The sequence below is a fragment of the Desmodus rotundus genome, chromosome 11 (assembly GCF_022682495.2).
Source record: "Desmodus rotundus isolate HL8 chromosome 11, HLdesRot8A.1, whole genome shotgun sequence".
Taxonomy (NCBI): domain Eukaryota; kingdom Metazoa; phylum Chordata; class Mammalia; order Chiroptera; family Phyllostomidae; genus Desmodus; species Desmodus rotundus.
This window is the reverse complement of record NC_071397.1, coordinates 4,034,076-4,045,512: the sequence shown is the minus strand read 5'-3', so window position 1 is coordinate 4,045,512 and position 11,437 is coordinate 4,034,076. Positions and strand designations below refer to the sequence as shown.

Genomic DNA, 11,437 nt, shown 5'->3' with positions numbered 1-11,437 from the left:
AGCTTAAAATAGAAGCAAGCAAGTGTTCTTCTGTAGACCCTTCCAGCATCTTGATTTCAGGCTTCTAGCCTTGTGAACCGTGAGAGTATAAGTCTCTATTGTTTTAAGCCACCCAGTCTGTGGTCATTGCTACGGCAGCCCTAGCAAACGAATACACCATCACTGATACAGACCCCAGCCCCGGCTCAGTCCGCCCTCTTAGCCCCACTAGAGCCAAGAAGGAAAGGAGCCCACACACAGGTGATTCTCCAGACAGGCATTTAATGTGGTCAGTTATGACCGGAGCTACTTTCTCCCAACCAACATCTTTGACACCTGCACCCATTAGGCCTGTTTCCTACACAAGGACAAAGGCCCTCAGTCCTGGGCTTAGAAGGCTGTAACCCAGAAGGGTTCAGTAGTGACAAATAAATATTGGTCCTAGGGGAAGTGTCTGGAAGGGGGTGCCATGTGTTGGTCCCCGGGCTCGGCCAGGGGTCAGCTGGACAAGTCACTGTAGCTTCATGCCACTCCGGCGTCGCGAGTCCTTCCGGGCAATGGGGCTGAAGTTCACAATCTCCTTGTAGATGTGCTCTGAGAAAGGCAGGGTGGCTCAAGGTGGGGAGGGGGTGCTGAGGGCCAGAAAGAGCTGGCCCCCTGTCCCCACAGACACAGCATGGAGTTGTAAGTCAGCTCGGGGAGGAAGAAATGCACGCAGGGACCACATCTGCTCAGAGGGAAGGAGGCAGTAGCTCCAGGAGGGTGCAGGGGCCGGCAGAGAGGCCCGCAGAGAGGCAGGCGTGAAAACAGGCAGCGAAGGACAGAAAGGCTGCAGGCAGAGAGAGGAAGGAGCCCAAGCCCCCAGCTCTTACGCTTCCATTCGTCCACTGTAAGTTTCTCATGTTCTAAGGAATCATCAAATTTCTGGGCCTCCGTCTCCTCCTCTGGGTCCCGGAAGGGTTCAAAGAAGGGGTGGGCGAGGGCCTGCGAGGCCGTCAAGCGCTTGTCCACGTCCAGCTCCAGCATCTTTTCCAGCAGGTCTGTGGCTGCAGCGAGAGCATGAGCCTCACTCCCGGCCTGGGAGAGGTGGGCCGCCCGCCGGGACAGGATGCAGAGGCCCAGGCCCGAGACTCACCCTGGGGGCTGGCGCGTGGGAAGAGCTGAGAGAAATCCTTCTTGGGGCTCTGTGGCAGGGACTGGATGTAGGACTTGGCCTGGAAGGTGGAAAAGCACTGAGTAATCCCCAGCTGTCAGCACTTTGGGGCTCAGGCCTGAGGAGCATAGAGCAAGGATCCCAGAAAAGGCCCAGCAGGGCTGAAGGCTCAGGTCAGAGCCCGAAGAGGGATGAAGGCAGAAGCACTGGCCCTGGCAGAGGGAGGCAGAGGTAAGCCCTCCTTCCCGAAGCCTGCAGCCCGCCCACCTGGTCAGCCAGGCCCCCAGCCACACACCGCTTTGTCGTTCAGCTTCTGCACAAACTCTGCACCTGGCACCCCAGTCACTTTCAGGATCTGGGTCAACTGGTCCAGGTCTTGGCAGCAGGTTAAGGCTCGGCCTCACGTTTTGCTGGAGGATCTGAAGCTGCCCTTCCCGCCACTCCCACCCAGGCCCTGTGGCAACCACCCAGGCTCCAGGCACCTATTCCCCTTGTGCTTTGGTCTCTGGAAGGCTTCTCCAGCTGGGCTAGGTTAAGGGTCTCTCCCACCAATGCTCCCGGAGGTGCTGCATCCGGCCCTCATCCCACTTGGTTACGCCCAGCGGTTGCCTGGTCCTCTCCCCACCCTGACTTCGGCCAGGCAGGCCCGCACTTCCCCCTCGATGCTGCACTGTACACACAGGCGCTCAATTATTGTGTGATGCCAAAATGCGAAGTATTTCCTCCATCATGGAGGGATGACAGGTGGCTACTTTTTATCGCTTTGCTTGTCTGCACTTTAAAATTGTTCTACAGTGAGCATGTATCTCTTCCCCATTAAGAAAAAGAGATTTAAATAAGAAACTGTCTGTTGAAGGAATGAATCCCTGGATGGAGTTTGGCTTTTCCAGCAAAGGATACAATCTTTCCCCTTGAACAGCGTTTTCCCCGTCAGCATCTCTGCCATGATACAGCCCACAGACCAGATGTCCACTGCCAAGGGAGGGGAGGAAGTGTCACCTGGACTGCTGACCACGGCCCAGCGGTCAGTCAACCCAGAGTAACCAAGATGGCCTTGGGAAGCTGCCAGAGAAGACCTCCAGGTCCAGACTGTCCCCAGGCAGCTGACCACTGACCAGTCTGGTTGTAGTGCATCCAGCTTAGGATAACCTCGGGGGCCCTGTACCAGCGGGTCACCACGTAGCCAGTCATCTCGGCGTCTGCATGCCGCGCCAGCCCAAAATCCAAGATCTGTGACTCGGGAACATAGGGAAGGAGCTTGCTGAGGAGAAGTCTCTTAGAGCAGCTAGAGGAGGCTTCTGCGGGAGAGGGGTCCACCCCAACCCAGCTGACCCTGCCTGGGCCACTCACCTTCAGCTCACAGTCCTCATTCACAGCAAGGTTGCCCGGCTTCAGGTCCTAGATGAGAAGAGAGAGCGAGCATCAGGCTGAGAGGCAGATATGGCAGCTTGTCCCAACTCGGCCAGTGCTGGGCACGCAACCTCACCAAACCCCTTCCCCTCTCTGGGCGCCAGGCTCCTTGGGTGGAACACAAGGGTTGGAGGGTTGGACAAGATGCCCTGCAGCCCCAGCCAGCTGTAAAATGCTCCCGATTCTTGGAGCCGGAAACACCAGGGCTTGCTTTGTTTGCAGCATTTCCCCCCAAAGTTCCCCCGAACACAGCGATTCCTTTGAAGCAGGCCTTCCTAGGCCAAGGCTGGGCCCGAAAAATCCGTATCCCATGTCCCCAAAGACCACGCCCTCCCTCTACTTTTCCCTCCCTGGCTGAGGAGAACCCCTCCAGGGTGGGAGGGAGTGTTGCAGAGAAAGCACTCACCCTGTGGATGACTCCTGCGGAGTGGATGTACTGTGTGGGGGAGAGAGAGAAGGGTGGGTCTTGTGCCCAGCTTCACAGCAGGCTTTCCAGGCTGGTTCCGACCCTCCTCCGCCCTGCCACTGTGTGCTCTCCCAGCCCTGAGGCCAGGCCTCCCACAATCCTCAGGTCTCACCCCCTCTACCGCCCTCCAGACCCTGCTCACCTTGAGACCCTTGAGCATCTGATACACCAAGTACTGGATCTTGTCCTCACTGAACTCCATGCCCATGATCTTCTGCAGGTCCGTCTGCATGAAAGGCATCACCAGGTAGCTGCAAGGCACGGGGCTTTGTGTCTAGTCCTGAGTCCCACCCAGCCCAGGTCTGAGCTCAGAGGGGAGGCAAGGGGCTGGAACAAAACAGGGGACTCAAAAGGACCTCCGTGGGTGAGCAGAACCAGCCCGACCACAGCCAGCCAGAGCCCTCACACAGGCCTCCTTGCTCCCGGCTCCCGGCCTCGCCACAGCAGCCGCTCAGCTGGCAGAGCTCAGGGTGAGCAGTCAGCTGAGCATGCTCGGGGAAACCAAGTGGAGCTGTGTTCCCTCAGTTCACAGGTGCTCTTTCCTTGCCCTCCTCCGTGCCCCACAGAAAGCCAGAGCTGTGAGTTAGAAACATCTCTCAATATTTCCTTCTGCTTCGGTCCAAATCTCTCTCCCAGAGGGTCATGCCTGGCTGAGATGGCTCCAGGAACAACCAAAAACATCTGCCCTCCCAAGAAGGAAACAATAAAGCAATTTCCAGGAGGATGGAAGAAGGAAGAAGGAGGTGGCTAAGCCACTGCACCCTCTTAAAGGATTGCAAAAACAGATCAAGGTCAGCAAAATGTAACTGGTACTCAAGGTAATAACAGCAAAGTCCAGAACAAAAAATGATAAAGATTGAAAAAAGTATTAAAGGCAACCCCCCCCCCCAAAAAAAAACCCAGCATGTGGTGGAGGCCATTCCATGAGCCTGTGACTTTTAGAAGCCTTCTTCTGCCTGACCACACCCTCCCTTCTGCCAGACCCAGCTCGACGCAGAGTCCCTTCCCCACCTCTGTCTTTCTCCCCGCTACATGGACCCTGGTTCTTTCTACTTGGCCCACACACTTGCTGAAGTCTCACTGTGCTAGAACTACCTTCCCTTGACCTTGTTTCTTAACTAACTTCCCCTTCTCCCTCTTTCTCCCCACCAAACTTCTAGAAAGAGTGTTCCACACCTCTTCACTCCACTGCCTGGGCTTCCGACAACCTGGTACCTGTGCTTGTCCCACCCCCACCACCAAAACTGCTCTGATCAAGGTCGCAGATAATGGTCCAGCCCACCCCTGGCTCCCTCTCTTCCTATCTGACCTTTTGCAAAGTCTGTCACTCCCTCAAGATTCTCCGCCTATTCTCCTCTGTCCCTGATCAGATGCTCCCAGCTCTTCATCTGCTCATCCTTTGGACCTTCCCTTGAATGTTGAGCTCGTCATCAACACTACCCTGTCACGCTCTGCACTAGCCTGTCCCTGGGCTTCGGCTGCCATCCATGGGCGATTATTCCAACCCAATCCACATTCCTAGCCCCGACCTTCCTCTCCTGGGCTCCAGATTTATTTGCAACTTCTGAACAAACACTTGAATGTTCATAGGCTCTTCAAAAGTGAAGTTTCCATAATGAGGTTCATTATCTTTCTCCTAAGATTTATTCTTCCTCTTCCACCTTGTATTCTAAGCAGGAACCTGGCACCTTGACCTACACTGCCTCTCCAGGCACTGCATCCCAAGGGCCTTTGGTCCGCTCTCGGCATACCATCACCTCCACTCTATTTAGATCGAGGGCTGGGTCTGGAACGCTACCCTCCAGGTTTCTGCCTCCCAAAGCTGCTCCCTGTTCTTTTCTCACTGCCACCAGAGTACATCCCCAAAATCCAATCTGACCACATCATCTCCCTGCTGAAATCCTCCATGGACTTACTTGAAGCTGCCTATGGGATCAAGTCTAGACTTAGCTTGACCAAACCAGCCACACTAAACTTCTCAATATTGCCCAAACAGTCCAGCCTCTTCCATGCACCATGGCCCCTGCCCCCACGGTCCCTCCTACCTGGGATGCCCTCAGCCCCTTCTACCCAAGGCAAACTTCTACTCACCCTGCAGGCTTGAGTTCAAATGTTGCCTCCTCTGTGAACCCCCCCGAGGCAGCATGCAGTCCTCAGCACTCTACCCACACCTAGCTCGCCCAGACCACTGACCATACTACTATTAGCATTGATTTGGAAACCGCGCCCTCACCCTACCCAGACAGACCCCTACCCTGCCAGAGGAGCTGGTCACATTAAATTCCAACTGCTAAGCACATTATAGGAAAAACTCCATTCAAAACACACCTCAACACGATGAAGGCCATATATGACAAACCCACAGCCAATATCATAGTCAACAATGAAAAGTTCAAAGTGTTTTCCTTAAGATCAGGAAAAAGACAAGAAGCCAAGGAGGTCCACTTCAACCACTTTCATTCAACATAGTACTGGAAGACCTAGTCACAGCAACTGGACAAGAAAAACGAAATAAAAAGCATCCAAATTGGACATGAAAAAGTATAACTGTCCTTATTTGCAGATGCCATCATACCAAATATAGAGAACCCTAAAGATACCACAAAAAAAAACCCTACTAGAATTGATAAATGAGTTCAGTGAAGTAGCAGGATACAAAATTAATATTCAGAAATTGGTTGCATTTTTATGTACAAACTATCAGAAAGAGAAACTAAGAAAACAATGCCATTTACAACTGCATACAAAATACCTGGAAATAAATTTAATCAAGGAGGTAAAAGACCTGTACTTGGAAAATTCTAAGACCCTGAAGAAAGACATTGAAGCAGATACACATACACGGAAGCACATAGCATGCTCATGGATGGGAACAATTAACATTGTTAAAAATGCCCATACTACCCAAAGTGATACAGAGTCAGTGCAATGGCATTTTTCACAGAACTGGAATAAATGATCCTAAAGTTTCTATGGAACCACAAAAGATCCCAAGTAGCCTAAGCGACCTAGATAATGTAGAACAAAGTTGGAGGTATTATGCTACCTGATATCAAACTATACTGTAAGGCTACTATAATCAAAACAGCATGGTACTGGCATAGATCAATGGAATAGAATAGAGAGCCCCCCCCCCAACTCCCACAGCTATATAGTCAATTAATCTACGACAAAAGAGGCAAGAACATACAGTGGGGTAAAGACAGTCTAGTTGATAAATGGTGTTAGGAAAACTGGACAGCTATATGCAAAAAAAAAATGAAACTAGACCACATTCTTATACCATATACAAGAATAAACTCAAAATGATTAAAAACTTAAAATCTAAGATCTGAAACCATAAAACTTTTAGAACATAAGGAAGCATAAAACAACCAATCAGAATAACAAGAAAAAAAAAGAACCCAAATAAATAAGGATAGTGGAAGCAGCCTCTGGAACAACAGCAAGCACTCCAACATTTGCATCATAGGGGTATCAGAGGGAGAAGAGAAAGAGCAAACAATTAGGTAAAAAGATAAAATGATACTGCCCCTAAAATAAACACCCTTGGCTGAAAGGATCTCTTAAGAGAGAATCACACCTTAACAACCCAAAGGCATGGGGACTGCCAGGGCAGGAAGTCCCCTACCCAGAAGAGAGAATCTGGACTCCCCCACTACCAAGTTGCTCCCCAGCGGCAAGTAAGGACTGCAGTACCCTGGAACCCAGTGCAGCCAGACTCACAAGTCCTGGAAGCTCCGCAGGGAGGAGGCTGGAGTGAAGACGTCCAGGAGCCCGATGACCTGGGGAGAAGGTTGCTGCTAAGGGCTGGGCAGCTGCTCAGCCCTCTCCCTACCTCCCCTGGAGCCCAGTCATGCACAGGACCACCCACCCTTTCCTAATACACCATCTCCAGCAGGAGGCAGGTTCCCAGCCTTCTTGGAAGCAGTTAAGGGGCAGAGGCAGAAGAGGAACCCCCCTAGCTGGGAGGGAGCCTGTGGTGCACAGTGATGGACAGTCAGGCTGGGGAGAAGGGGAGGCAGACATTCCAGTGCTCACTGCCCCAGATCTGGTATTCGGGGCACACAGCACAAACCCACTCTCAGCTCAGGCAGGAAGCCATGAGTGGTGAAGGGAATCAAGGAGAAGGGGCCTTCCAGCCAGCAGGCTCCCTGCCCTTGACCTTCCATCTCCTGCCACATTGATTCTTGCCTACCAAAGGGCTGGCTCAGAGCCAGGGGCAAGTTCACTCCTGGCTGGAGGCCATAGGGAGGATTGTTGAAGAGGAATGGGGCTTAAAATGTGCATAAAAATTTGAAATTGTTATTTTAAATGTTTGCCTTCCAATCTGGGTATCCTAGAGCAAAGGGTGGCTGCTGGGCCCAATGCTGGGTCACTAGTTTTCTAGCTGTTTCTATCAGATAGGACAGTTGAATGGTTATGCACTGAGACCAGGAGCCAGGCTGCCTAAATTCAAATCCCAGCTATGCCACTGACTACCCATGCAATCTGTGGGTCTTTTGTGCCTCAGTTTCCCCATCTGTATATGGGAGTAACAGTACTTTGAGGATTAAACAAGTGGGTTTATGCAAAGCTCTTTGAACGGAGCCTGCTACATAATAGGTGCTCGATACTGTATGTATCTCTTTTTATTGTTGTTGGAGTTATTATTATCAGGGTCACATGCACAAACAACAGTAACCTGGATTCTGGGCACCAGCTCTTAGATCTAGAACAGGTTACAACGTTCCTCTATGCCCATTTCCTAATAACAGTGAGAGAGTAAGTCTGTATCTCGCCAAGCTCATTCTGGGCCACTGCCAGACATACCCTTTACACCCTTCCTGGGAAGTAGGCAGGGCAGGTCCTGCACCCCAGCTTAATAATGAAGCGAGGAACTGGGGTCAGAGGAGCCAGGGGGAGGCTGCGCTTCTTCTGGCCCTGTCCTGAGCCCTCTGTACCCTCTCCCACACACAGGAGGGATTCCCGCCTTTTCCAGCAGCCCGGGGCTCAGCCTACGTTCTCATGCTGCATGTGTTTCAGCAGCAGCAGCTCCCGATAGGCCCGCTTGGCAAAGATCTCAGACTGGAAGGGCCGGCTCAGCTTCTTGATGGCCACCTTCTCCCCTGACCGCTTGTCCACGGCGCAGCTGTGGGAGCACAGGCAGGTCAGCGGGCAGCACTTGTCCTCCCTGGGCAGTGCTACTCCCAGGCCATCCTCACCCCAATCCCTCCTGGCCTGCAGCCTAGGCTGGGAGAAACGGATGCCCAGGGCCCGGAATGTGAGGGAGCTGATGACGCACAGTGGGGCTCGGGGCTGGAGGAGGGAGCAGACACACTGAGAGAGGTCCATGCACCGGGGTCGGACACAGTTAACCCCAGCGGGATCCAGAGCCGCAGGGAGTCTCACTCCGTGCAACTTGGCAAGTCACTGCTCCCTCTTCGGGTCTCAGCGCACCCATTTGTAACAACGGGGATTCGCCCGGAAGAACTTTGGGGTCCTTTATAAGGTTCAAGTCCAGACCCGGTCTTAATTCAACCCACAGAAACCCCACAAAGCCAGAGAAAGGGAGGAGGCGCCTGGGGTGATCGATCCCAGGCCAGCCTCCGCGACCGCCAGAGGCTTGTCGCTCACACTCTCCTTAGCCTCCCAGCTTTCCCCGAGTCCTCCCCGGAAAAGCCCCCGGGAGGGTCTTCCAAGCCCTCGGGACACTGGGCCTTGTAGTCCAAGGTCAAGGTGGTGGGCGCGCGACCCCGGGGGCCCAACAGGAGAGGGGCCATCCCAGGGGGGTCCGGGAGCGCAGAGGAGGTGCCTGGAACCGTCCCCGACCTTCGGGTGGCTCCACCTGAGTCCCGTGACCTGGGCGGCCGCCGTCCGTCCGCCCCGACGCCCCGGGAGCCCCTTGCCCCCACGTCCCGGTGCCCCAGAGGGCGCACAGGCCCGGGGATCTCACCACACGGAACCATAAGCCCCGCTGCCGACGTGCGTCGGGGACAGGTAGGTCTTGGGCAGCTCCCAGGCGGTCTTGTTGACGTCCTGCTTGTAGAAGCCCTTTTTCCGCGTGAGGCTCATCCCGCGCACCCGATCTCGGCTGCCGCAGCGAGGCGGCTGCGTCCGCGGCCCACGGGGCTGCCAGCGCCAGGCCCCGTCGCGGCCCTGGCAGCGCCCGCCCCGCCCGGCCCGCTCCTCCCCCCCGCGCGGGGGCGGGGCCGGCCCGCGACGCGTCCCACCTGCCGGCTCGCCCAGGTGCGCCGACCTGCACAGAGCGGCGCTTCCTGGCCGGGTGCTGCGGCTCCGTAGACTTCGGGGGCCCGCGTAGGGCGGCGGGAGGGCAGGCAGGGTCTCCCAGCTCTGCGCGGCCCGGGGCTCTTGCAGGAAGATCTCCCGGGGATATTGAAGACAATTTCGGAAAAAGGAAACAAAACCCAACAACCTTTTGATTATGGAAGGTTTCAAACAGGTACAAAAACAGACGGAATAGCCCAGTGCGTCTCCCACTTGACTGTGAACGCGAATCCCCTGAGAGCGTTATTTTATTCAAACACGGCTTCTGGTCCAGTCCGTCCGGGGTAGAGCCAAGACCCTTCGTTTCCAACCAGCTCTCAAGTTCAGAGGGCCTCTGGGCCACACTTTGATGGTCAGTGAGGCTCGAGGGAAACTCCCTGCCCCTCACGTACATCAACTCCCTCAGTCACTTTCATTCCACCTACACCCCTTCTCCCCCCATTACTTTGGAGCGAAATCAGGCATCATAGCACTTCATCCATAAATATTTTTTGTATCTCAAAAAGAAGGATTATTTTCAAAACATACCACAATGTCATTTTTACACCTGAAATTAGTAACAGTAATTCTATAATAATCAACTCTCGCCCTGGCTGGTGTGGCTCAGTGGATTGAGCTCGGGCTGCGAACCAAAGGGTCGCCGGTTCGATTCCCAGTCAGGGCACATGCCTGGGTTGCAGGCCAGGTCCCCAGTGGGGGGCCATGTGAAAGGCAACCACACACTGATGTTTCTCTCCCTCTCTTTCTCCCTCCCTTCCCCTCTCTCTAAATAAGTAAATAAAATCTTTAAAAAAAAAAATCAACTCTCCAGTCTAGGTTTAAGTTTTCAGTGTTACACACAGATTTTGCTCGCTTCCTAGTGGCCTGGAGATTAATAACAAGCCAGGGCCTCGGCCACCTGTGTCCGGCGGCTTGTGTAGCCCGAAGAAAACCAGGTGTTCAAATTAAGTCACAGAGGCCTCCCAGGAACAGATAGGAGTCAGAGAATGGCCACTTGAGGTCCAGATGCCCAGCCTGACTTGTCTAACCCCTCACTGGCCTGGGGATGGGGTTGTAGAAGGGGTGGGGACCACTTGCTTCACTTTGTCAAACAGAGAGAAGGTGGCTTGAAGAAGGAAAGGAACTTGCCGGTGGCCGACAGTAAGCTTTGGGCCTCAAACCTGGCGCCACGGCCCCTCCCACAAAGTCCTCGCATCAGACAATGTCCGGCAGACCACTTGTGGGGGAGGGGCACAGCGAAGCCACAGAAATACCCAAGAGGCATTGCAGGCAGGGATTCAGTCTTATTCATACCTGGCGTACAGTAGGATATCAAAAACCTATGGAGAATGAATGGAAGAGTCAGCCCATTAGAGTGAAAAAATATTTATTTAATGAACACGAGTGTTTGCCACTTGCCAGCCATTATCCTAAGTGTTGTACAAGCCCAACTCCCTTAATCCTGGTGAGAGGCCCATGAGTCAGTGCGACTATTGTCCTCATTTTGGAGATGAGAACCCTGAAGAACAGAGAGGTTATGCGACTTGCTAAAAGTCACACAGCTGGCCAGGGGCAGCGCAGGGTTGAAGAAGCTAGTGCAGACCAGCTTTCGAGTCCAGACTCTTGGCCCTGAGGCTATGCAGCATCTCTGGGTTGAGCGGCATTGATCCTCGAAGGAAATGGCCCATGTTTGAAATCATCTGCCCCGCCCACATCAGGAGGACGTGTCTACTGCTCAAACCATGCCTGTCTCCCTCAGTATCTGACATATGCCTCACCCACCTCCCTGCCCCACCTGGCCCCAAAGCCCTGTGGAAGGAAAAGGAAAGGGGCTAGGTGCCTGGGAGGCCTAGGGCAGTTTCAGACCTTTGGTGGGGTGGGAGGCGCCCTATTGCTGAAGTTGGAACAGTGTCCCCGAAGCCAGAGTTCAGGACTGGGCACAGTCAAGAGACAACAGTCCAGGAGATCTAGGTTTCCTGCTGGGTGGAGGACACAGTTCTCCAGGGTAGGGATGGGGCTTGAGCCTCTCCGTTGTGTCTTGAAAACCTGCGTGTGGCGGAAGTGAGCCCCGGAAGGTGAGGAATACCAGGGAAGTGTTCATTGCCCAAGTGGGTGCAACCCTGCAAGGGCACAGCTGACCGCTCCAGCTGTGGCTCCCGACTCCTCTTAGGCAATGGTCAGGA

General features: G+C 53.9%; 1 protein-coding gene across 1 annotated transcript; it reads right to left on the bottom strand.

Annotated features, from left to right (window-relative positions):
* Positions 1-244: 244 nt before the first annotated feature.
* MAPK13 (mitogen-activated protein kinase 13) lies at positions 245-9,160 on the bottom strand. Its single transcript, XM_024557722.3, has 12 exons — positions 8,944-9,160; positions 8,010-8,139; positions 6,735-6,793; positions 3,151-3,259; positions 2,949-2,978; positions 2,483-2,530; positions 2,248-2,362; positions 2,033-2,104; positions 1,428-1,507; positions 1,115-1,193; positions 852-1,025; positions 245-573 (listed from the first exon to the last, which is right to left on the bottom strand). The coding sequence occupies exons 1-12, from the start codon at positions 9,060-9,062 to the stop codon at positions 491-493; spliced, it is 1,098 nt and encodes a 365-aa protein (XP_024413490.1). The 5' UTR covers positions 9,063-9,160; the 3' UTR covers positions 245-490.
* Between the last annotated feature and the right edge of the window lie 2,277 nt (positions 9,161-11,437).

Bases quoted from the DNA above. Each gene is read 5' to 3' on its own strand.
- MAPK13 (XM_024557722.3), bottom strand. From the start codon at position 9,062: ATGAGCCTCACGCGGAAAAAGGGCTTCTACAAGCAGGACGTCAACAAG. The intron at 2,105-2,247 runs GTCAGTGGTCAG...CTCCCTTGGCAG, and splicing joins GATGCACTACAACCAGACTG to TGGACATCTGGTCTGTGGGC. The intron at 574-851 runs GTAAGAGCTGGG...TGCCTTTCTCAG, and splicing joins TACAGTGGACGAATGGAAGC to AGCACATCTACAAGGAGATT.